The 26,942-nt window shown below is 39.9% G+C and overlaps 1 protein-coding gene across 2 annotated transcripts in view; it reads left to right on the plus strand.

The window, feature by feature from the left end:
* PDZRN4 (PDZ domain containing ring finger 4) overlaps positions 1–26,942 on the plus strand; it is a 242,687-nt gene that overhangs the window by 103,113 nt on the left and 112,632 nt on the right. The window contains exon 3 of one of the 2 annotated variants that reach the window (XM_069851773.1): positions 17,249–17,326. The exons of the other annotated variant lie outside the window; for it this stretch is intronic. Coding sequence (XP_069707874.1) covers positions 17,249–17,326 — 78 coding nt within the window. The remainder of the gene's footprint in view (positions 1–17,248; positions 17,327–26,942) is intronic. 2 annotated transcript variants of the gene reach the window in all.

Below are 26,942 nucleotides of genomic sequence, written 5' to 3' on the forward strand. Positions count from 1 at the left end.
GTAGCTTTGCAGGAAGAATTTCAAAAATGTTGGACAAATTATTTTATGCAGTCCATGATTCTGTAATCAGAAACCAACCGTCGTGTAAAGTCCAGAAGTGTAAATGAAGCCAGTGCCAGCACTCTGTATAATCCATTTTTTCAGTTGCCAGTCACTTGTTTGGTGCTGAAAAGATGAATGACATGACATCTTGCTGTTTGCTTTGAATCTCCTATTAACAATTACCAAGTCCATTTTAGATGGAAAGAATAGCAGATTGATTCATTTGGTATTAAACAGGGATCAGCCTCAAAAATAAGGTTATCATTTCAGTCAGGACAAAGTATAAAAAATGTATGGGCTAAAGATACAGGCATTTTTATCATGTTTGCTTTATTGCCTTTAAACATGTGACATTTTTTTAGTCTATACTTAAAACTCCAAGGGAAGAAGTCTTATCTATTTGTATTTTTCACACTGTATTTTCTCTTGAGAATATCTGATTGTAAAACCCGCTTTGCGTGGTGCTCTGCATGAGGAAGAAAGCCTCTCTGCTTATCTCCTGAAAAGATTGTAGATATAACTCACCTTGTGAAGATTTCCACCAGAGGCTGTTCTGAGGCTTAAAAAAAAAAAACTATTGGGCATATGTTAGACAGAGAAATTAAGTTTCTAATGACTGGATCGGTTAAAAAAAACTTGATAGGGAAGACCAAATCTGAATAGTTTGTTTCCATTTCAAGGAATAAGAAGAGTACAGAGGTTTCTGTTAAGTCCTCAGTTGTGGACTCCTCTGCATATCTAAGTATTTTGTATACTATAGCAGATTTGTGGCATTTAGCCCCTACCTCCTGGGAAAGAGGGAAAATCTTATTTTCTCCTTCCTCTCTTTCTTTAACCCTAGAGGGTGTGATATTTTGCTTTCCAAAGACTTGCCTGCTCTGTGAGGAGAAACATACTGCTATTATACCTCAAATCATTTGTCCTTCCCCAGTAAATGTGCCTGCTGAGCACTGTTTTATTGAGCAATGCTGATACCTCCAAATTAGAGCAATCCTTCTGATGTTCCCTGGTTTGTTAAATCCTCTCTGTTGCATCTCTGAGAAGTTATGAGGAGGAGCGGAGGCATCATGCTTGCCTAGCTGCAGATCCAGTGGTGAATAGAGGTTAACATTGGGAAGGTTGCCTAGTCAGCCATAAAGTAGGGCTTGCTGTCACTGAGGGCATCTATTCCTCAGGAATTGATGGCCTGGGTCTCAGCAACAAGAGCTTCCTATTTGCCTCTGGCAAATGGGTAGTTCAAGTACTCTGGGGATTTAAGGACTTTCACTGTATATCTTTGTGCTTCTCCATTTCTTAAAAATATGTGGTAGTTCAGTGACAATGACATGACATTCAAGGAAGGAAATAAAGGCTGATCCACGTTAGTAGTCCTCTTTGGTGTTAAGGGAAGAGAGAGAGCATCTCAAGAATTGTTCCAGCTGCCTGAGATCTTTTCATTGTGGACCATATAATTAGTTTTCATTTTTTCAGCTTCTTGACACAGGCAAGAAAAACAGGCCGTGTACCCCTCAAATGAATGTCCAGGCATGACAAAGCAGAGGCAGTTATGTTTTCCCAGTAAAACTCTGTGTCACCTTCAATGAAAAGACTTTTACGTCTGTCAGGGGGCAAGTTCTGTTACAAATCTGTTGGAGAAAATCTTGAAAATGATGCAACCAATACTGCAAGTAAAAAGTGAGGAATCCCCTGGACATTTTTGATCTGAGGAGGACAATTGATACTGAAACTATTAGACATGGATAAATGTAGAATATCCTGAGTTGTGCATTTATGTGCCTTTAAAGACTTAATCCTGAAGTAGTACTGACAGTTGTATGCTCTTTTCCCCTGCCACATTATACTGTTTTATCTCTTCCCTTCCTGGGTTTTTATACATTTCATCCAACTTTGACTCAAGTTGTGTTAAATAATTTTACCTAAAAGATGAAAATATGACAAAAGGTGGAAGCAGATTGTCATTGTGTCCTTATTTCTTCATCTTTCACTGAAACTGTCCATTTAATTTTGTAACCTATGAAACTGTGGTGTTGCAGTGGACTTCAGGAAGTGTGGTCTAGGAGAAATGCCCAGTAGGTCTTACTGGCGTGACACTGGAGTTGCAAAGTGGTGAATCAGACTTCTCGTTTTCAACACATGTATTGACCAAACAAGTATCTCCTTTATTTTGTAGGTTATCCATTGTGAGTACATGTATCTCATGCATGTTGCACTTGGATTGTCAGCTTCTCCTCTGCCTTCTGCTAGAGTAGCACCACAGTGGCACGTTAATGAGAGGCAACCACTTACGTGTGAAGAAGTAGTATGCTGATGGCTTACTAAGAAATGTACTTCACGTTGCAGTTAAACGGTCACCTTGTGCCACTGATGCTTAGCGAGTCACATTTTACAGGAACTCAGCACCGGACAACTTTTCTTTCTGATGCTGGAAGGCATTTCTTTTCAAAGAAGCCTGGACAGGGCAATATGGTGTCTCCCAGGTCCAGGCTTACTCAGAGTCTGTGAATATGGTGGTGGCAATAGGTGAAGCTACGCGCTGCAATGCCAGAGCTGACTCCTAGTCCTGCTGGAGAGTGCTCCTTTGACACACTGTGTTTTTAAGGAATAAGTCTGTCATTTGCCCTTTACAGGCACTGTAGAGCCCATTAACCAGCTGGCATCTCTTGATTTTGAGCATTAAATTGTAGGGCTCTATTACAGCCTGTTGGTGAAGAGCATTTCAGCAAGGAAATAGAGAGAGCAGAAGTGCTAAGTGCAAGATGCTTTGCTTGGGTTGCACCAGAGACCAAGTAGTCGCTAGGGCACACGACTGCCTCTGCCACTGAGGAGGGAACTGTACTGCTAGACTTTGGCGTCCAGACTCTGCAGTCTGAGGAACTTTTGTGACTTCAGGAGAAAACAAGTTGCTTTCCATCAGGGAAACCAATTTAAATTGGGATGCTTGCAGCACTGATTTCGGTTGCTCATCTCTTCCAGTAGTTCACTTAATAAGTTCACTAATGAAAGATGTTGTTCGTGATTTTTGGTATTGGAGAAATATTCTAGTCAAACCTACTTCAGTTGTCTGCTAGGCTGGTTAAAAAAACACAAGCAAAACCAAACTCCAATATTTTGAATTAATTTATGATAATTAATGATATTATGTTGAAATAAATTATTATTTCTTATTTCCCTTTTAAGCAGTGAATTTCTTTTGCTGAGATAGTTTTCAGCTACTATGTACTGCTTCATGGAAACAATTGAATTGGAGGGATAATTTGGGATGATCAGCTACTCCTAAACTGCTGCCTGCCTTATTTTTTTTAAGCTACCAAAATTTTAAGAACGACCATAAAATATAAATTGAAAGAAAAAATGTAAACCACAAAAACTGTTAATGCTTGTGAATTTTATAGTCTTATTCCAGAAATGATGTAAAGAAGTAGTTGAGTATGAGTAACACAGTAGTGGAGATACATGAGTGCAGGACATGAGGATTTAGCCAAACAAAAAGCTAATTTAAATCTCTTGATTTATCTAAATCTGTGTAGCCTGAGTAAAAAAAATGCAAGCTATATTTATATCTTACCTTTCATCTCAATAGCTTACAAACTGCCTTTCAGTCTTTGTAGGTGAAGTGATCAGTCTCAAACTACTGCACGAGAGCTGTTATAGGGGGATTGGTTTTAATATTTTGGGAGGAGAAAGAAAGCTCATCTCCTATAATAAAAAAATCAGAGGTAAGTTTTCAGTGTTTGAGATAGAAAGATGTTTATTAAAAAGAAATTAATGTTGCTGTGATATGAATGTGCACCAATCATTCACTAACGGTGACAAACTTGGATTTTTGCACTCCTGTACGACAAGCATGCCCAATTAGCTGTTCTTATTCACCATCACTTCATTTGCAACACTTCTTTTTAACTTTTGTATCAGAAGTGTCTCATGCACTTCTGTTCATGTGGGTCTTTCTCTCAGTCACAAGTAATGAATTGATGTGTTTGCTCTCATTCTGTATGTTGCCCATATTTTTCATTTCACTCAGTTCCCTTGCATAATTGTGGGTCTGGTTTTTTAATCTTTGTGGTGTTTGCAACTTTCTCTGGTGTAGTACTGCATACTTATGACACTAACAGGGTGTTTCATTCCTTTTCCCAATACAAATAAAGAAATAATTTTTTAAAAAGTGCCTAAAATCCTGCAATATTTGCTCACACTTTTTCTATCATTGGCTTTGTTTTCGTTTTGTGTCTTTTTGCCTTCATCCATTTTTTTTCATTGCATAGTTTCAGGCCAATTTAAAAATTTTTCCCAGAGTATTTTCCCACAGCGTCAGAAGTGGAGAAGAGGTGTGGGGGTCCAGCTCCTCCTGGCCCAGCACAAATGGGCCTGGCAGAAGATTTCCTCCTCTTCCTTCCAGCCTTTATGTTGGCACATCCTTGAATCATGTGATGAGGCTCCCCTAGATAAGCAAGAATGACAAAACGATTAGGCTTTATGCTGTATATAGAATTAGAGCAGGTGTTCATCAGCTGTGCCGTGGCTGACAGGCTGCTGCACCTTTGAATGGGAAGTCTGTCTCCACTTACAAATATTTGTCAATTTTTAATTAAATTAATTGCAAACAGTCACTTGATATAGGGTGATATTATTTTGTATTTGTTTGCATTCAGACATGTATACCCCCTTATGTCAGTACTTGACAACCGCTGTCTTTTAAAGAGACAATTGCTCTTCTATGAGGTTTTTCAAAGAAAAATTAAACTTGAAAGAAATGATTCCTTTTGCATGTGATGAAATACAGTGCCAGTTATGCAGAAGTACTATCTGAAAAAGTACTTTCATAAAAAGGCTATCTAAATGTGGCAATTAGCTTGGGAAGTCTTTGCACACAAAAAAAAAGTTTAAATTTGTTCAGCATTTCTGGATGAGATAAAGCTAAAGTCTTCATTCAGTAGCCTGAACCTAAATGTGGCCTTTTGCAAAAGATAATGCCAACAGCAGCTGACTGTACTGTTACTGGGCTTGGTTTGACTGCCTTTAGGACTGAAGTGACCTTTTTGGAAACTTCCCAGCAAATATAAGAGTGCCTCTAACTCCAGCAGCGTGTGCATGTATATTATAGTTATCTTGATCTTTAAAACTTTCTGGAAACTAGCAATCTTTCACACCTTGCCTAAGCAAAAGAAGATGATTCAAGAGCTAGTATACACATCAGAGGTTTGATTCCTGCTGCAATCAAAGGGAGAAGAGAGACTTGCAGTAAGAATTGCACAAAGAGAAAAATTTATCTGTTGAGTGGTTAACTAGGCCTTTTCTTTTAACAAAGCCCATTGTTTGGAAAAGCTGGGCATTATAGATCATTAAAGTACAGCAGAAGGTACCAAATAATAAAGAATTTAAGAAGATTAAAGAAATCCAATAATTCAGCAGTTTGCACATTAGCTACAAAATAGGGGGCAGTAAATGTTGAATGGATGAGTGACGTTAAAAGCCCTCTTTATGGTCCAAAGTTAATTTGAATAACATTAATTTACAGTTGACAAATTGTGTCTTTTTAGTGTTGATAATCCAACCATTTATTAAACTGTAAAAGCAATGGTAATTAAGTATTACTGCCCAGCAATGGTACTATCATTAGTTACAGCACGAATGAGTGTGCAATAACTTGCCTTACGATGTTAAGGAGATTACGAATGTTTGCTCTGCCAGGGAGGAGGCCAGGAGAGGTCTGATGCTGCCCTGTGGTCCTTGCCAGCAGCAGCATCTTGCTTCTTTTCTTTTACCCACTGGATCCTTTTGCAGTGGAGTGAAAGGAGGGTGCAGGGTGGCAGGGGAACAGGTGGGTACTCTTATTTTTTGCCTGCTGCTGCTGAATGCAGCATAATAAAACTTGCAAAGACACTGACTTCCCCTTCATCAGTCTACTACCAAAGGGCAAGGGGAGCAGGGAGCCTTCTCTAGTAGCACTCAAAGTAGGCTGGAAACAAACCCTGAGGGATGCTTGATTCCCTTCCCCATGCTACCATCCCAAAATATGTCATCCTCTGAAACATAGCAACCCCACCCTTGAAGGCATGGTCTCTCTGAGGCATGCCACGCTACTTTTCTTGCACAAGCAATGATGTGACCTCCCACCTATGCTGCCTCTCCCGGCCGTGTTGCCCTGCCCTCCTGTAATCTCGGTCTCCCAAGAAAATAAAGTATTTGGAGTACAGTCACAGAGTGAAACCTCCCAGGACTTTAGAAAGGCGGAAGTAAAGGGAAGGATTTATGGACACCTATGAGCTTGTTGAAGGAGCCGCTGTGCCAGGACGCTGCTAGCAAGATATGGCAAGCGTGCTTTGTCTGAACTGATAACACTGCTGATGTGTCTTCTTACGAAAATACTTGGGTTTGGCACTGTGTTACTCAACATAGCAGTGAACCTGAGCCACAAACCTTGCATTTTTTTCTGGAAGTTATTCAGAAGTGTAGTACTTTTGTAATAAGTGTCTCTGTGTGCGTCAGCTTTCTGGAGAAGTTTCAGGTCAGGGCTTGGCTGTTCAATATCTTTATCAATGACCTGGATGTAGGGTTTGAGTGTATCCTTAAGTAAGTTCGCAGATGACACTAAGCTGGGAGGAAGTGTTGATCTGCTTGAGGGTAGGGAGGGTATACAAAGGGATCTGAACAGGGTGGATCAATGGGCTGAGACCAGCAGGATAAGGTTTAACAAGGCCAAGTGCAGAGTCCTGCACTTGTGACACAACAACCTTGTGCAGCACTACAAGTTTGGGGAAGAGTGGCTGGAAAGCTGCTTGGCAGGGAAGGACCTGGTTGACAGCCAACTGAACATGAGCCAGCAGTGTGCCCAGGTGGCATAGAAGGTCAATAGCATGTTGGCTTCTATCAGAAACAGCGTGGCCAGCAGGACCTGTTCCCCTGTACTCAGAATCACAGAATAACCAGGTTGGAAGAGACCCACCGGATCATCGAGTCCAACCGTTCCTATCAAACACTAAACCATATCCCTCAGCACCTCGTCCACCCGTGCCTTAAACACCTCCAGGGAAGGGGATTCAACCACCTCCCTGGGCAGCCTGTTCCAGTGCCCAATGACCCTTTCTGTAAAGAATTTTTTTACTCAGCACTGGTGATGCTGCACCTCAAATACTGTGTTTGGTTTTGGGTGCCTCACTACAAGAATGACATTGAGTTGCTGGAGCTTGTCCAGAGAAGGGCAGCAAAGCTGATAAAAGGGCTGGAGAAAAGTCTTATGAAGTGCAGCTGAGGGAACTGGGGTTGTTTAGCCTGGAGAAGAGAAGGCTGAGGGGAGACCGTATTGCTCTCTACAGCTACCTGAAAGGAGGTTGTAGAGAGGTTGTAGAGAGGTGGGTGTTGGTCTCTTCTCCCAACTGACAGTAGATAGCAATGAGAGGGAATGGCCTCAAGCTGTGCCAGGGAAGGTTCAGATTGGACATCAGGAAAAACTTCTTCACTGAAAGGGTTCAAGCACTGGAATAGGCTACCCAAGGAGGTGATCGCGTCCCTATCCCTGGAAGTGTATAAAAGACAGGTAGGTGAAGTGCTTAGTGGTGTGATTTAGTAGTGGACAGATGCAGTTGGACTTGATGATCTCAAAGGTCTTCCGACCTAGTGATTTTATGATTCTATGAATGCACAGCAAGTCCTGCACCCAAAGATCTCCCTGCACCCCCTCAGTGCTGCAGCCTCTCTTCCAGCCACTGCCAGCTGGGAACAACAAATGTTTGGTTTGCTATCAACAAACGTACCAGCAGGAACAACCATGTTCCTGCTTATTTATGAGGACTCTTGTTCACTGAGATGCTTTCTTTGACCCCAAGCATGATTCCTTAAATAGAAATAAAATTACCAATGTCAACTTGGATAGTAAAGATAGTTTATGTCTTCTCCTAACAATTACCTGTGGGCTTTATGTGCAGTTTAAAGTGTTGAGGATCAGTATTTTAATTTCCATCCTTTTTTTTGCTAGTGCAGAAGTCCCTGTCCCTCATTAAAATTCTGTGCTTGTCTGCTGCATATTTCTTATACGTCCACCTGTATGTCACTCAGACTTCTGATAGAAACTTATTTGGATAATGTCTGCAAGCAAAGAATTTTTCCCAAAAAAGGTTGAAGATGGAGACACTCTGTCAGAAACTGACAGGTGTAAATTTCTTAATGTATGAGGAGTATATGAAAATACAAATCATCACTGAGAGCCAGCCTGAAGCAGACTGAAAAGCTGTCATAAGCAATTTTCAAAAGGTATGAGTTACTTGGTTCTCTTCCAGGAGGAACAACTCCACAGGCATAAACTCGTGAATGGTACTTGACAATCTTAACAAGTCCTCCTCTCCCAGTGCTGAGCATGTGACAGAGATGCGATAGGGGCGGTGTGCTCTCCTCTCTTCTCCAGCTGTGGAGGAGCTGATGTGGTAATCGGGGGATGAATCCTGCTTTCCCAAACTCAGGGCATTCCTCCACATTTCAAGGAACGGATTCATTTGACAGACTTGGCCCATGTTGGAGCGGATTATTTCCCAAAAGATGTTTTATAGATCCTGTTTACAATGATAGGAAAGAAAATATCAGATGCCTTGTGACAGGCACCTTGGCTATTTGGTATGCTCCTCGGTTTTTGTACATTTTTACTTCGGGCATGTGGAAAAATCACTGCTAACTGGATGGGCCTATTCACTGATGTATGGAAATGAACTTTAAGAAGGGTTGTGCATGATTGGCAAATCGTTTCTAATTGAATAAATGTCAAGGTCAAAACAAACAAGTGATGAAGATGAGAAAGCCCTGGAGTGGTATCTGCTTCAAGTCTTATTAAAGGCTGTTCAGTAGCAAAATGCTTCAGGGGAACTGTGTGAAATTAAATGGAAATGAAGTTGCTGTGCAGTTTTAAACTAGAAATATGTCTTTCCTTAACTGAAGTTGAAAACTTGTGCTTAGGAAATGTCCTGATTGAGGTGCCAAAATTCATTTCTCTCTTGTGTGTGAGAGGACTGGGGCAGATGGGGTGGCAGGTTTCTGACAGGTAGGAGGGCGCATGGCACTCCCTTGTGTAGTGCTGTGCACTGGTGGACAGTGGAGCATCACAGTGGCCTTGTGCCCCTCACTCTGATTGCAGTGAACTTAATATAATTAACTTACTGTCATGGTTGTGAACATAAATCTAGTAATGGAATGTCCTACTTAACTACAATACCAAATCCTACAAGAATGCAATGTAAGGATCTAGATTTTTATGGTTTTAAGTCATTGTGAACTTTGCATGTAAATGGGCTACAGGAGACATGCAAAGTTTTTACTCTGCTCATTTATTTTCACTGATGACTGAGGGTCTCTTGTAAACTAGAAATGTAGGTGAGTACAAATACGTACAATGCAGAACCCAACAAACTCCTTTGTCAATGTGACTTGCTTTAAATTAGGTGTCGTGTACCACTGTACGTCAATAAATACAGACTGTGCATTTTTCAATGTCAAATCTAAATATTACAAAATATCAGTACAGAAGCCTGTCTTAAATCATTGCAGAGATGGGAAAAGAACAAACACTGATTTGTTTCAGTTAGGATATGAAGTTTCAGTTTGAAGAAGTCTTGGAATGCTATTTCCTGAGTTACCATTGTAATTTTTAAGCAACTAATTGTTGCAGTCTGATTTCAAAGTCATTTAGGCAGTTGGAGGTATGTTTAAAGTTCAGAAGGAACATGTCAGGTACTTAAGAAACTTAGAGTTTTTGAACCTTTAAGTACCTAAACTTCTTACAAAGATTAGCTTTCTGGTATCCAAAGGGAGGTTCATTTTTCATGCCTCTTCTGCAGGTTTTGTTGTGGATTGTGGGGGAGTCATTTATTTAAAGTCACAATGCCAAGATCAAATTATTTAAGTGTGAAGAATATCAGCCAAGTAATATCTTATTAGTGGCTGATGTTAACAATAAAACATGCTGCTGTCTTTGAGGCTTTTTGAGCCAAAGTAGAAGAACTACTTTATATAATTTTGTTGCAGTTGTGACAAGTACGTGAAAAGACCCACTTGCTTCATGTGAATGAAATCAGTCATAAATATGGTTCTTAAGGTAGTGAGATGACAGGTTCAATCTTGACTTAATTGTTTTACATTTCTTTCTCTGAAGTCAGTTAATCATTTGAGTACCTGTGTCCTTATAAGAAAATTAGATAAGTTTTCAGACATCCAATGATCCGGCTTTAGGGTTCTCTTTAACATTATTTTTATCTTTACACAAAATGTTGAAAATGAAATGTCATCACTTCATTTCTGTATGGCTGTCGATGTAAGATGAGGTGTCACAAAAGTGGAACATATCAGTTGTTATGAAAGTATTGAATACTTTTAAATTATTACCAAGAAATGCAAATACCTACACAATTGTGTAGTAATCCAGAATATACGAAATATGACAGATATAGGTGACCTATTAATGTATTCATAGAATCACAGAATGGTTTGGGTCAGAAGTGATCTTAAAGATCATCTAGTTCCAGCTCCCCCCACCATGGGCAGGGACACCTTCCACTAAATCCAGGTTGCTCAAAGCCTCATCCAACCTGGTCTTGAACACCTCCAGGGAGGGGGTTCTCTGCTTCTCTGGTTAACCTGTTCCTGTGCCTCACCACCCGCACAGTAAAAAAATCGCTTCCTAATTTCTAATCTATAATCTGTCCTCACTCATCTTAAAGCCATTGCCTCTCATCCTATCCCTGCACCCCCTGATAAAAAGCCTCTCCTCGGCTTTCCTGTAGGGGCCTTTAAGTACTGGAAGGGTGCTGTAAGGTCTCCCTAGAGACCTTTTTGCTGTGTGTGCTACCACGTCCTGGCACACTGAATGCAAACTGCCCTGCAGTGCCTTCTGAACCATCTGAGTGGCTCCTTACCCACTTGTGAAGAAAGTCTAGTAGGATTTTTCACTCTTGCACAGCATTTGCCATTGCGCATTATAATGAGCTTAGTTTCAAAAAAATGTACCTGATGACAGGTGTAAACTTGATTTTGAAAATCTTCATGTCAGCACTCGTGTGGCACTGTAGCATGGTGAGGTAGAGCTGATCATAGCAATTTGAGAGATTGGTATCCCTTCTCTCAGAGTAATATTTGGCCTTCACTAGAGTCCCCTTTTTGCAAGCATGATGTGGAAAAAAGATTGGCAAGCCTTAATAGTTTAGATATTATTAATATTCAAAGTAGTTTATGTTTTCCAAGCTAGTTGTAAGCTCTTGCACCTATCTTGTTTCTGTTTTCAGATACTTTGGTGTCTAATTTGGTCACAAAGGGAAGCTCTGTTTGTTTGTCAGATATATGTGAAAATGACTGCTGATCCTACTGTATCTTTTGAAGGTAATTTCTGCCACTGTAACAAGCCAGAATCAAAATGACTAATCAGCTATAAGCCAGTCCTCATTAACTTGCACTAAATTATTTTCATTTGGCAGATAAAATAGCCACTTTTCCACCCTTAATTAGAATTTGGTCTAATAGGATTGACAAGTCAAGCTGGGGGGCAAATGCCCTTCTTAATTGCTTTTAGAATGGAGCAATTCTTTTTAACAGCAGATTGAATATGCTGTTTGTATTATAGGAAAAATCTGCCAAGTGAGCAAATGTGTTCTTTTTGGTTTTAAACCTTGCTGGGACTGCCCATAGCAAAATAAGCTTAACTAGTGTTATCTTTAAACAAGTGTGCTTGTGTAGTATTGCACTGTACTCCGTCTGTAATCAGGATTTTAATATGGAAGTGTTTGAAGGAAGTAGCTTTTCACTTTCTTCATTCATTTTTCAGTGTCATCATCAAATGAGACCACTTTAAGAGAGTTTCAGTGAGACAAAAAAAAGGATATTCGTTAGTACTTGCTTTACCAACATGGTAGTGTAATTTTTTTCCACTTATAGCTTCAGGAACATGCTGAATCTCTCTTTTGAAAGCTGTTATCCACACATTTTTTCCCTACTAACTTGGCCAAGCATAATCTAATTGCTGTATACTTTAAATTCATTGAAAATCTTACTCCTAAAATCTTTGCCACATGAGGATAGTTGATGTGTATCCTGATGGTTCCAGTAACATCTTAAAAGCTTCCTTTAGCCATGCTGGATCCATGGCTGGATCCAGAAGCAACATACTCCCTGCTACCTGAACCCAAAGGGCAAACGTCTGTGAGTGTTTGGAAGGGTTTTCCATCAGGATACCCTGTTTAGTTGTGGCTAAAAATACTGGAGGTGATCCTCTGTTGTCTGGGACACTTGACTGTGAAGTGCCTGCACTGACAGCAGTTAAAGCTGGTAGTTAGGTCAATTCATCGCATTAAGTTTTGTTTCAGTGTCACTCTCTTAGACAATTTTTGTAACATAAATCAATAATGCAATGACTGTTTCCCTGGAATTCCCACAAATAAGAAATAAGCTTATACTAAGGCTTCACAAATTTTGCTCTTTTCCATTTGTTTCTTTAACCGCAGTTTGGGTCCTCAAGCTCCGCCAGGGGAGGTTTAGGCTAGACGTTAGGAAAAAATTCTTCACAGAAAGGGTCATTGGGCACTGGAACAGGCTGCCCAGGGAGGTGGTTGAGTCACCTTCCCTGGAGGTGTTTAAGGCACGGGTGGATGAGGTGCTGAGGGATATGGTTTAGTATTTGATAGGAACGGTTGGACTCGATGATCCGGTGGGTCTCTTCCAACCTGGTTATTCTGTGATTCTGACATACACTGTATAAAGACAGTACAAAAACTAAAATGAAAGCCCCTCACCAAAAAAAATATAGATCTTTTCAATTCTCTATGGGGACTTGCTTCCACCATGAAGTCTTTTGGATATTTTTCCATGATATGAGAATTCATATGAAATAAGAAATTTTTAAGAAGAATTGAAATCTTTAAGAAATAGTTGGTTGAAATGCTTATGATGAGGTGGAGAACTAATTTGCATCTAGAAAAAGTTCAATGAAGTCAGTGATTGCTTGTGTTTCTCTGTGTTAGTTGTCACTATAAATCAATACAAAAGTAGCCAAAGGTATTTTGATTCTCATTTAGAATGTACCTAGTCCCCATGTCTGTGCTGTCCTTAGCCTCCTTGTTGACACTGCCAAAAAAGTTATTGAATGAACTGGTGTGATTTTAATGATCCAAACACCTGCCCAGCAGAAACTGGACTGAAGGTACCAGCTTGTTTCAGATAGACCATTGAACAGCTGTCTCATCATAATAACATTCAGTCACTACCAGCTGGGCTTGAATTCAGCCCTGTGACCTGTAGGTGAAGGGCTTTGTAGCCATTACCTGTGCCTTGAACTGTCTAGCCATTTCACGTCTTCAGAAGGGACACATTTTGAAGATCTGGTTGAAAAGACAGAGGGAGAATGTTGCCAATAATTCTTGTTGCCTTTTCTTCCAATTAAAAGTTCCATACATTTGATACTGGTTTTGTACTTGCATGAGAAATTTGAGAAAAGACGGATTTTATCAATTAAGTCTGTGGGCCAGACCGGTCCTCACAGTTACATCACAGTGGTGCTCAGAGGCGGTGCGGTGTTATGCCACTAGATGCATTATTTTTAGCTCAGTCTTCACATATTTGAATGTCTCTTCTTTTAAACATAAGAGTGTATTGACATACTGTCTTTGTTTTGTATAGATCCTGAATCTGCAGTTTTGTAGCAGCTTTCCAGTCCCTATTGTGCATTTAACTTAGATTTGACAGAAACCACAGAATGGTTTTGTAATGGATATTATCTGTGCTCCTGGTCCCTGAAATGCCTTTTGGATGGGCTAATATCAGCAAAATTTTAGTGGGTAGTCAGGGAATTACAGAGAAAACATGTAATTGGGCTTCATGAGAATTTGTTGACTAATACCCTTCTGATGGTACCTTGGTATCGTATATGGCTGAGTAATCTATGTAAAGTGATTTGCATCACAGCCGAGTTAGTGTCAAGGGTATACTTTGGACAGAAGGCACACTTTAGAAATTAGGATCTCCTTTTTTTTTTTTTCATGTGAAAATACACTACATATGCTCCCTGTTTTTCTCAGGGAATATCACACAGCCCTAAAACATTTACAGCTTTGCTTATGCTAGAAGGAGGGGACGAGAGGAGAGGGAATATGACAGTGGGGGCTGGTGGCAGTGTGAAGCTGCAGCTCTCCATGTGCTTTCGATGCCTTGTTTATTGCTTCATGCAGCACAGCCTAGATGAGACTCATCAAGAGCCAACTCTAATTGAAGCTGTCCTATAAAAGCGCTGTTATGAGCAGATGTGGCTGTACCAGGAATATTTTTTTTAATGAACTTAAAAATATTTTAAGACCTAAAATATTTCTGGCTAGAAACCAGATACTTGGCACAGACTAAGCATTTAAGCTTCATCACAGAAACTTAGCTCAATTTTCTCACTCCATTCATAGTCCTCAGTTTCTCCTGGGGAGCTGTTCAGTACTTGCCCCATTAATGCTGTGTGCTTCAAAAGATTTTATTTGGTGTGATTTTCGATCTTTACATACACCACACCTTTTGAAATAGATTTTTATGGGAGGTTGGAGGAAAAAAGGTCTCTCACTTGGTGAAGTTATCAGGGAATATTTGGGCACATTTTAAACATTTCACAATGGTGCCTCCTTCCAGCTTTCCCAGGTGTAGTTTTCCACCTGCAGCTGTGATAATTTGACGCCTGTTGAAAATACAGTAACATTTCATAACACTTTTCCCACCCACATAGCACAACTCAAATGATGGTGGCATGGGTATAAAGCGGAGTAAAATTCATCATGGCCTGTGCCAGGTTAAAAGAAGTAATAACTCGGTATGGTGAAAAGCAGTTACCAACCTGGTCTGCAAAACTCAAGCCCATGGGCCTTCCTGGCTGCAGTTTTGTTTACCTCACTGCAACCAATCAGAGCTTCTTGATTGTCTTTCAGTAATTCCCTCTCCTGTCATTGTCTTTCTGGGAAACTGACCAGTGAATTAAAATATGAGCAAGTCATTTTAAGTGATATAACCTATTATTGCCCATAATTTTGGTTTCACATATAATTGTTTGAAGTAGATTTCTTTAGGAGTCAGAAGCTCAAGAGAGAGGAGTTCTCTAGAATGATCAGAAAAGTTGAGCAAATGTGATGGCATTTGGAGGAGGTGGATAGCTGGGCTTTATTTTAGGTTATTCAGGCTGCATCCTGCAAGTAAAAAAAAGACGTATAATAAAACCCCAAGTGTCGTGACTTGAAGGTGAAGAAGGTCTACAATTGAAAGAAAAGCTTAAGCAGGTGTTCTAGAGGTGTAACTCTTTTTCCATGCTTTTCATTTTCTTTGATCTAAGCCTTTGCAACATCCCTGCTATGTTGTTTTGATGTGGAGTTGTGGTGCTATGCTCCTTAGTGTGCATTGCTTGTGTATTCCTCCCTGGCAAGGAGGACAATGCAGTGCAGGGGGATGATGCTGTGCTGGGAAAAGAGAGAGTGAACATAACCATGGACTGTGAAGCTATTGGTGAATGAAGAAACCATTCTGTATCCAACCCTAATCTATTACATTAAAAAAAATAAAAGACATAAAGAAGTTCACAGTATTCCTGCAACAGAAGTGACATGTTGGCAAGAAATTATTTAACCTTTAGCTGTGCAAGGCAGTGGCCGACTTGTAAGCATGGTTCTTTCTAGGCTTTCGGTTCTGCATCTTGTTGCAGAGCTTGCATTACCCATGGATTTGGTGTTCTTTGACCTATTACTTTATCCTGTGGGGATCAGCATTATCTTGGGCAAAAGCATCATGTCCCACCACTGGCAAGATGCTCTTCTTGGAGGGCTGGAGGCTGGCGGCGGTGCCATATCCTGCTTGGTATTCAAGCAGCTGGCTGCAGGTGTGGGGGCATTGAGGAGATGCTGGATAGGGCTGGGGAGGATAAGGTAGGAAGCGAGGAGCTGTTTTGTAGCAGAATTCTGAGCAAAGACTTCTTTGTCATAAGCACTGTCAAACAGCCTCGTTGCTACGGCAACATCAGCTAGATAACCCATTTGGGAAAATACTTGTAGGACCTAACACTCTATCATCTGTCATTCAATAATTTCATGTTCATAATAACTAGGAAATCAATGGCCATCCTCTGAGACAGTTTGCTGAAAGGCTAAGTGTGCTGCTGCCAGCACGCAGCCCAGCTTGTCTTGGCTTGCTGGGAGACTTGCACCAGCCATGGAGAATTGGGCAGTGCTCGCGTGTGTGGACCCACTCAAAGATTAAAGAGAGGTTGAGGTTCACAATCTAATTAAACTGTCCTGTTGACATCCATAACAGAGAGAAGAAAATGGCATATAAAGCAGTTGTTGTAGTATGAGGAAACAAAGGTTTAGGTAGAATTAGCATTTCTTATTTTAAAATACCGAGGGAAACTATGTGCTCAAGTTATCACATGGCCAGCATGAACAAATTCAGTAACTTAAAGGCATTTTTTTCTTATCTTCGCCTTCTAATTAAACTGCTTATCATCATAAAGGCTGTGTTACCTGCATGTTATGCATTGAATATAAAGCAATCACGGAACAGTAATTAAAATGCTTAAACATGCACCCGTTAACTTTACATACAATTAGTTTACTGCTGTGTGTCATTTATTAACAGTGCAAGTTTTCAGAACTGAGCCCTTGGTTGGCTATGCAGGGCAAGATGTATTTAATAATTACTTTGGCAATGTTTATGTGTTTTGACAAAAATGTGCTAATATATATATCTGGAAAGTAATACTGTAAAAAAACGTGTTAAACTGAGGCCTGAGGAGAGAGGAGGAGTCCTTGTTGATTGGGGTATTATGACCTGAAGAAAAGGTAATTCTTATCACTCTATTAACAATATTTGAAAGATGCTTATTGTCATAATTTGCAGCAGTTTATTCTCCCTTTTAAAAATTATTTTGGAGAACAGAGATAAGGTAGCTCTTTTCCAGCTGACTATTTCAGCATGTTTTATGTCCAATTAGCTGACAGTGCTGGGCAGCTGCACACAGGGCCGTGGGATGAAGCTTTGGAAACAGACTCTTGTTTGTGCTGGGGAATGTGGTGAATACTCAGGTCAGTTTTTATGGTTTTCTGCAAAGAGGACGTGTCTCTTGAAGGGAAATTAGTGTTCACTCAGGAAATGCAGTAGTCATGTGAAGTGATACCTTAGGTATTAGCATTGGAAATGAGAAGGCATCACGGTCCTTCTTGTTTTGTAGCTAGAGGTCAAACTGAGAACTTCCAGGGTGGTGACTTCAAGCTCTTCGTTATGTGATACCCTGCTGTGGTTTCCTGAGGTAAGCATTTGCTTCTGCAGCTTTTGAAAACTTGTTTGATTACAGCACATCTAATTACAGGCTCAGTGTGTGCTTTCTGTGTAAAATCTTTTCAGTGGTTCACATCAGGAGAAATACTTGCAAGTCCTAATTCCTGGTTCTGAGTTGTATAAGTTATGTCTCAGAAGCAGGGTGTATTTCATTTGTCCACTTTAGTACATTATCTCAGGTTTGGAAAAATTATTTCCTAGAATAGATCTGTTTGAAAGTGGGAGAAGATACCTGTTCTTTTTTATGTTCTCCAATATACTGGGTTCAGAGGAGAAGATAAAGGTTCATGAGGGTGCCAGATGTTACAGCCCAGCTGTGGAGAAACCCAGAACTTAGTTCAGGCAGAGGAGGAGTTGAGATTCCATTGTAGGGGACCTGATGAAGAAGGACTTCCTGAAGGAAATAAATTTACGGAGATGTATTAATGAGGTCCCAGAACAAGTTTGGCCTAGAGCAAATAGAACAGTTCTCCCCAAATTGTAGAGCTTCTTAAATAGCAGTAGAGAGGCGCAAGTGGAAGAATTAAGTCAGACATGTTAAGAAAGACCTGTGGGAGCAGAGGGAATGATGGGAGAGAGTGACAGATGAGCTTTGAATGTCTAAGTGGTGGAGAAGATGTGCATCTTGAATGAGAAATGATTAAAAATACATTTTCTCAGCAAAGCTACTCAAAATGGAAATATTCAAGCAACAGCAGACAGGATTGAAAATGGTCAACCTGTGACGTGGGTCACACTTTCAGGGAGATATTTTGATTCCATGTGGAAAAACAATCTGGACTATTTGGAGAAGGTACCAAAGGGGTTAGCAGTAAACTGAGAAAACTCAGAAACTATCCTTGAGAAAATTACATCAAGATAACAAGCTAAGAAGGAGTAAGAGCAGATGGCTAGAGAGGAAACATATAGCTGCTTGAAGTGCCACAAGTAACTTTTCAGACCACATCAACATAGCAATCCTTGTAGCTGTCAGTTTTGTATAGGAAGTAATTTTCTCATCTGTGTGACAAAATGAAATAACAAGGCTTTTTCACGTGCATGGCTGCTACGTACCTCCTGTGTGTACTGCAGGTTCAGTGCTCTCACAGCCTCTCCATTTACCTCCCTTGACACTGGGGCATTTGGCAAGAGAGAGGATGTCTTATGTGGGTGAATGAATATATTCTGTTGTGTTATTAGTTGGCGACTTTTATTCAGGTTGTTGTACGGCAAGCAGTAAAAAAGTTCATTTATTCACCTTTGTGAATGGAATTGGCAGCTTCCCTCACTTCCTATGGGGATTCTTGTGTTTGTTTTGAGTGAACTTGAAGGACGGAGTTTTAGAGATATGGATGCATTTATTATTTATTGGTTAGGTCTTGTGCTTTCCCCCAGCATTTGTCAGTAAATGTTATTTTCTGTCACCGACTGGAAGATGGAAAGGATGAGAATTTGCAAGAGTGCTGAGGGAGCATGAACTGTGACTACCTCTTCCATGGTTAATGTGAGTGGATAAATACACAACATCAGTTTCCAGTGCCAGCACTTGCTTCAGCTGTATGAGTCCTTCTTCCCTGTCCTCATTCCCTTGGCTCTGCTGATAGAAGAGGGAAGCCAGGAGGAAGTTGTAACGTGACAATCCCTGTGTGTTGCAGGGGATAAGTATTGCCTCCCCTGGTGCTACTTTGATGAATCTGTTTTTCGTGAGGGTTTAGATCAGTAAAGCTTGCAGTGGAGAGTGTGAAATAGCATTGATCAGGCTGACTTCTGAAGCAGGGTGAAAGACAAAAAAAATCAATTAAACCTGTGACCCAGGCATGCTGTTTTATTTTGCTGTGTGCAGGAAAGCAGGTTGTTGCTAGCTTTTAGCATCCAAAGCTGGAACTGTCCTAGCAAGCAGTCCCAGCAAACATGGCTGGGCTGAGCCTGCTTCAGAGGTTTTGAAAAGCGTTCCCATCTGCCAGAAGCTGGGCACTCTCTGAGGAGGTGTCTGTAGCCTCCTGCCCAGAGAGAGGGCTTGTGTTAGAGCTCAGCCCCTGGGAGGATGCGCAGGAAGGAGGGAGCTGGGGAGATTTTGAAAGCAAAAGTGAAGTGAGATAAGGCAGCGAAAAGGTGGGAAGGAGCAGGATGTGATGGACAAAAACAGTGCACAGCAGCAGGGACCTGTTTGGAGTCATGAGTGGATAACCAAGGATACAAATGCAAAGTTATGGCAGGGCTCAGAACTTAAGCTGCATATGGGAAACAAGAAAATGTGGAGCAGCATATGCAGAAGTTAAACATACAGTAAAGGAAGTAAGGGAGAAAATAAGATAAAACTGCATAGGTTTGTGTTGCCAGCTAGAAGTTCCAATTTTCTTATGTGCGTTCTCTACCATTTATTTTAAGAGTTACCTTCAAAGAGTTATTTGTTTAAAATTGAATTTAATGTCATACTACTTCTGTTTCTTGGTAAGGTATACAAAGATTTCAAAATGTTTTTATTATCCCAAATAATTGCTGAAATTCATTAGATGCCATCCTCTGGTGTGTTACTGCTCTGCTGTCAGCTGCTTGGTACTGGGTAGCTCCCTCGCCACAGAACTTGTTGGTATTTCTACAGTGGTACTGGATTTTGAAAATTGTTTGTCATATTTCAATATTATGCTTTGCTACATTTCTGTGTTGTTCACACATTAGTAAAATAGTTCTAACATTATTTGACTTTGTGAGAGCCTTTGATATCTCTCTATGAAAAATTCTATGTGAAACTTGACTTCTGCTGTTACGTGAATAGTTTACTGATATGCTGATTTTTTTGTACAAGTTAAATTTAATTATTTTAAAGTAATCTGTTTTACTTGCTCAGAATTGTTTGCTCTTCTGCTTGTCCCTGAAGGAATAAAATTATTTTCAAATAGAAAATAGACCTTTATATAAATCGGTCTCCTCTCACCAACTGGACAGAGAGAGTTTAGACAAACTACCTGAGGGTGACAGTTTTTCAAGATATTTGCTTCTCCTCCTTACTTTATCACTTAACCTGCTGTTAGGATAGGATGTGTTAGGAAAAGCACCTAAATGATTAATTTTATCAGATGAATTGTGACCTTTTGTGAAATATTTATATGATGACCTATAGTAGGAAGTAGAAAAATGGCACAAGTGCCTTCTGCATTCCTTTCTAGATGTAAAGAAACCTGACCATTTCACATGGTGATTTTGATGTGGTCATAGCCACGTCTGCACCCTCTCACCTGGTGATCAAACACGTATCTTTCATAACTTAAAAGAAAAAGACACTCTGTATTCAGAGAAATTGAGAGATTGTGGTCAGCTGGTGCCCCCTTTGAGTTCAACAAGAAAACAGCTATGTTTATAAATTTTTACAGGAAAGCCAGGAGAAGCTAATTTAATTTGAATTTCTAACAGATTTCCAGGAGAAGTAATCAGTGAAGTTGTCAGGATTGCTTTAGAAGACTGGTGTCACTTTTTGCAGTAAGGATGAGCCCATCCTACTTTTAGTACTGAATACCTTGCGTCAGAAATATACCTGCACCTTTTACACTCCAGTGTTTTGGTCTTTGTGCAGGAGATCTCTTGGGTGCATGCTTGTGACTTGTTGACAGAAATAGCTTTTAAGGATGCTTTATGAAATTCTCACTGGGATTTGCTCAATTTCTTTAAATGTATCACTGTTTTTCTGCCTTAATAGCTCCAAACACCATTTTGGATGAGAAATATGCTGAAATCATGGGTTGGTTGTTTTTTTTTCCTTATGATCTTTAGTCCAACCAAAGTGGGAATGTTTTCTTAAAAATACTCTGTTCTTGCACAGTAACCCAGTTCTAAGAAATGCATACCATCCAGACTTCTGGGTAGCTAAAATACCTGGATATTTAGTTCACATTTTTAGCTTGAGACAGGACTCTCTCTTGTTTTCCCTGAGCTGACAATATTGCTCACTGCATGATAAAGTAAGTTTCCTAAATTATTTGACCATCACTCTTTCGGTGTGCTTCCCTGAAGCATTACAGTAAATCCTTAATGCATCTGCTGAAGGAGAACAAACTTACAGCTTCTGGACAGTCACTCCAATGATATAGCAAGGTCACTCTTGAAGGCAGTAGCTTTTAAAAAAGACCACAGTGGGACAGAGAAATATGTCTGTTACATGTAGGTAATGTTTTACCATGGAAATTTTGTTGTCTTTTGCTAGAAGTCAATGACTCTTTCATAAAACTTGTGATTCAGGAGCTAAAGGAGTGAAGGCATTGTTTGCCATGGCAACCTTAACATCCTCTTCTAGTATGTCTGTCAGTTGTGCGAGGGCTAATTTATCATGTAAAGTGTATGCTACGTATGTCACATTTTACTGTCTGTTCATTTGTTTTGATAATCAAGATCTTGGCAGATTTGTCCCACATGGTAGGATTTATAGTAAGGATTTTCTTATCACTGAATTAAGTTGATATATATAATCCTAGTGTCCTGCAGAAGAACTGAATAGAAATGAAAGATTCAAACTAGATGTAAGGGTGTTGCTGAAAAAAAACCACTAGCTACCCTCAATCCATTATTCTCCTTGATATTTTTTTCTGGGTTTTTTTTTCCTCCCACAGTTTGTTTCATATCTCTACAGGAGCAATAATGTAGAAGACCATAAGCATTTACTTTGAAAAGGTTAAAAATTCACTTTTCTATTAAAAGATCTTTCTGTTTTGTAAGGGGAGAAGTGTAATTCTATAAAAATGAAACACAAGTGAATTTTGGAAATGTGCTGCATTTCCCTCCGGTGTACACACTCGGATGCATACTGCCGGTAGTTTGAAGCCTGAAAAGTAAATTCATTTTTCTTGGATGTCACTCTCTTCCCTGTGGTAAATGAGAGCGTCTTTCTCTCCTTTCTTAAGATGAACTGAAAACATGAGAGCTGATTTCTTCTGGACAAGTAGAAATGTGGACAGATTTAGCCACAGGAGATACCTACCTGACCTGAAGCCCATTGTTTTCCTTTTGAGGTTAAATAATGGAGTAGTAATGAAATTGTCTCTGGTGTGAATGAGAGTAGGTTTATCCTTCTTTGTATTATAGCAGGGTGCTTTGGTCTGAGTGGGCAAGTGGATAGGTAGGCATAGGGCTAATGGGAAGGTCTCTGTCTGTGACCATCTTTAAACTCTTACAGATATCAGGATCTGGCTTACTGGAGGATCTGGGAAAGGTTGTACAAGTCACCTTGAACTTTTTTGTGATAAAGAGCTTCAAGCAATACCTCCTGAAATATCTATTCTGTGAGAATATGATTTACTTTGTTATTATTTTTAAGGAATAGCATCGCTTGCTTTTTGTAAAGTATAAGGGTTCTAATGTCTCTCTCTGCACTGTTGTACAAAAAGGGTAAACATTTCCTATTAAGTAAATAGGTTCAAATAAACCACAGAATCACAGAAAGGTTTCTGTTGGATGGGACCTTTAAAGATCATCCTTTTCCCAGCCCTAGGACTGCAGAGAACATCAGTGGAGAATTAAAAAGCAGAGATTCTTTGAGCAGGAGATTTATGTTTCATTTCTTATGTGTTTCTCTGTTCTAGACTCTGCTTTCAATCTTTATTTATGACTGATATTGACAACCAAAATACACTAGGGAGCTCAGGCGTGTGTTTCAAAAGGAGCATATTTTGAAATCTAAACCACAAAACTTCAGGGAGACAGCATTTTCACTGTGAAAGTTTAATTGGGAAGGATTTTCATCATAGATGGATTGCATTTGTATTGTTACTATTTCATCTCTTAATACTTACTGGTGAAGAAGGGTGCTAACAGGTTCATCTCCAGAATACGCCTGGGTTTTTTCACTGCTTCGCTCTTGGTAAATTGAGTGAGACCATGCTGCTACAATTCCTGCTTCCCAGCTGAAGTTTTCTTTTAGATGATTTTGGTGTTATGGGGATTCAGATGGTTTTTGTGCCAAATTCTAGTTAAGCACTTCACTTTAAATGGCACCATTCTATGACTATAACGTGATGGAACGTTTTGCCTTTAATGTATGTGGTCCTTTGGCTATTTTTTTAAGATATATTCAAAAGTTGTTTTTAATGCCCATGTTCTGAGGGCTTGGACAAAACGGAAGCGCTGGCACGCTGCAGTAAGCAGGGGAAGCGGCAGCTGTTAAGAGGCTGTGCTGCAGAGGTGTCCCTGTAGTCGAGCAGTAAGAGCCAGGCAAGCACCCACTGAAACCAGTAGCATGTGACAAATCCCCCCTCTGAAGCTGACAAGCTCTCAGGTTTGACTTTTTGTTCCGAGAGGAAAGAGCACATTTCAGACTAAGGATTTGAAATTTCATTCAGAGATAAAGCAGGATTTTCTATGCTAATTTCTTTTCTGCAGGACATCAAAACAGAAGAAAAAGAGGCATCATTAATCGGATTTCATTTGTCTCTGTCTGTGTGGCTCTGCAGGAGTTTTTTCACTCTTTCTATCATTTTTCTTCCTAACTCTTTATACCTGAGCTCAGGCACGGCATTGTTGTTTCCCAGTGGCCTAGGTGAGCGTGGCAGGGAGCTGGGGTTTGGGGGTGACGTGCTAGAAAAGCTGAGGTCTGCTGCACTGGGGGGCTGGGGCACCCCGACATTGGCAGAGCAGCTGGTGCGGGGGCCCAGCAGCACCAGCACAGGGGCCAACTGGGTCAGCGTCCAGCAGAACCATTCACCTCCTAGACAGCTGGCACAGTAACCAAACACCAGCAATTTTCAGAGAAAGACACGTCTAATAACATTAATTTTCTTCTAGAGCAGACGGTAAGGTAACTAAAGCCAGGTTGATTGGGTTTTGTTGGGATTTTTACCTAATGATCTTCTAGAAAGCAGGTGCACTGGCAGTAATTTCAAGCTTTAGAAAGCCCAGTGTACAAAGAAAACCTTCAATGCTGTGGGGATTTTATAGGAGGGGGAGCCACAGTAGTTTTAGATCATTACAAAGCATTTGCTGACTACAACTGAATTAATGGTGTTTTTATGGTAGTTAGTTAATGACTGTCAACAAACAGAGTTGATTTCAGTTCAAATTGTAATTTTAAATCAAACTAGCCAGCTGTCAGACACTGGAACAATGTGGATGGTTCCTTCTGCAGTATTGCATAGTGTGCTCCTGCATCCATCATCTATCAGGTGTGTTTGGGAGCCAGATTTGAGATTCAATCACATATAGCACCTAATCCTAATTTTAGATTGATGAATAGTCATGAGTAGCTACACAAAAGCAGCCAGCTGCCCGCTTCCTCACTATTCCTTTAAAGACCTGGGTCATTTCTATGTTGAAAACCAATTTTTTATTATAGTAATTTAAATTTCTAAGAGTTATATTACAACATTTTTATGCTTTGACAATGGAGGAAAGCAGTTGTTTTTATGGTCTGATTTGGTACAAGTCTCCTTTTGAGTTTAATGCCATGAAAATCCATTCAAGGCCATGAAAACTTCCCCTATCCTGGGTTTTTTTCTAGAGCACGGTTGGCAATTCATATGGAGCAAGACAGAATAATGTATTATATTGTATGTGTGTCTGAAGAGTTCTTCCAGATTGTCAGTTGTATGAGCTTTGAAAGTGAACAGTGAATTGTCTGTGGTAGTAAGTATGCCTCTATAATGGTAGGACATTATTCATGACAAGCTATTTTTTTCAACATCTTTACCTCACTTTTGAAATACGCAGAGGTGCCAAAAGTACTCTTGTAGATGTATCCAACTAGTGATACTTAGACTGAAAGGCAACCAAGAAGGAAATAGTCAAATCTACCTCTAGCTAGCATATTTTAGCCACTCTGGAATGAAGATATGTTCAGCCACAACCCTGGCCTCTTGTTCAGCTTTCTGATCCCTCAAATGGCTATGACTATCGTTTTTAGCAAGGGACTTTCTCAAGTCATGAGGAATTTTTTCTTTTGTACTTTTATACTTTAGCACCCCATGAGTACCACTTAAAACTTTTAATTAAGAAACCACAGAAGACATTTTAATTATATTAGAGTGCTGGAAACTGTGAGGGTGGCCTCAGCAGAAGGTCTTGGATGGGTGTAAAAGTCCTCCACAATACAATCTTTGAAAAGCTCTGATTTGATCTTAAAGTCTTAAAGGGTTCATTGAATTAAAGCTCTAGCAAGACAGGAGTTACTTATTTTACAGGAATGTAAAAAGGAAGAGCTTTTCTAATGACACAGTTATCAGAGGAAAGAATAGAGCCAAGGAGTCCTCACCGCTGCTCTCATCCTCTGAACCAGTTCCTGCTGCTTCAGCATTTGAATTAGGGTTTTGTACTGTGAGGTCAGTTTCTCATTGATGTGTTTCATTGATACCTGCCTTTGTTTGGTCTGGGCCTGAACTTAGTGTGTAGTATCTCAATCCTAGACAGTCTGTCTTTCCCACACAGTTGTAAAAAAGAAGCTCAGATTTAATCTTCAGGTGTGGTGAAAAATTCTAATTTTTTTTTTTTTTTAATAGATGTAGCTTGAAAAGCTTTGAAGCCAGTGAGGACAATAATAAAATGTACTTCTGTAAACATAATTGGAGTCCAAAGTCATTATGCAATCATTAATAAAGCCTGTTGGACTTCAGTAATGCAGTTGGACTACATAGAGTATTGCCAGCTAATGTTAGCTAGGGAACTTCCAGATTAATACGTATTCTAGCTTTTTGTGCAAGAACTGCTAAACTTGGAGCTTTAGAATTGAATTAGTAAGGGATCATATTGCCAGTATTAGATTTCTGAAGAGGCCAACAATAAACACGCAGACAAGCTACCAGCAAGTGGATGCATGGAGAGATCTTGCTGCTGTACTCTCTTTCATAGTTCCTAGAAGTCAGTAAATTATGGGCTTCCTAAGCAAGTAGATGACTACTGCAAGTTATCTGTTGTAAGATTGTCTAATATCTTTTTGAACTGCTTTTTTGCTTCCAGTAAGTTTTGATAATGAGTTCCACTGTCAAATTACTTGGAAAAAAACCCCATACCTCCTTTTGTTGCTTTAAGTGTATTGTCTGATTATTTCATTGTGTAATGTGAGAAGGAATGACTTCCATATGAGGGAAAAAATTTATAGATTAAGATGAAAAATGCAGAGAAAGTGAACTATTGCACATCTGTGTTTCTCATCTATTCTTCATAGCTCTTCAATTTCCATTTAGTGATTTAGAGATGGAAAGACCAGGACTGCTGACAGTATTCAAATGTAGGTATTGTTGGGTACATGCAGTTTCACGATGATAGTTTCTGCTCCATTATCAGTCTTTTCCTAAAATTCCCCACATTCTGCTTGAATTCTTCCTGTGGCTGAGCCCTGAAGCTGTATTTCAAGGAAACTATCCACAATTCCAGATGCATTTGCTGAGTAGAAATAACTGCTTTAAAGACCACAACTCTGAGTTTTTTAACAATGTTCCTTAAATGCATTACTTAATGCTTATTGACATGGGACTTCATATGCCAGTTTATCTATGATCAGAGGGTTTTTCCACAGCTCTGTTCAGCCATTTTAGGTTTGGCTATCATGAGTAAAATTTTGTCATTTCCGTTAAATACTTTCAAGCTTGTTTGTAGGTAATTCTACTCTGTACACTCCATAATGTTGGTACTCT

This window comes from Phaenicophaeus curvirostris, chromosome 1 (assembly GCF_032191515.1).
Source record: "Phaenicophaeus curvirostris isolate KB17595 chromosome 1, BPBGC_Pcur_1.0, whole genome shotgun sequence".
NCBI classification, from domain to species: domain Eukaryota; kingdom Metazoa; phylum Chordata; class Aves; order Cuculiformes; family Cuculidae; genus Phaenicophaeus; species Phaenicophaeus curvirostris.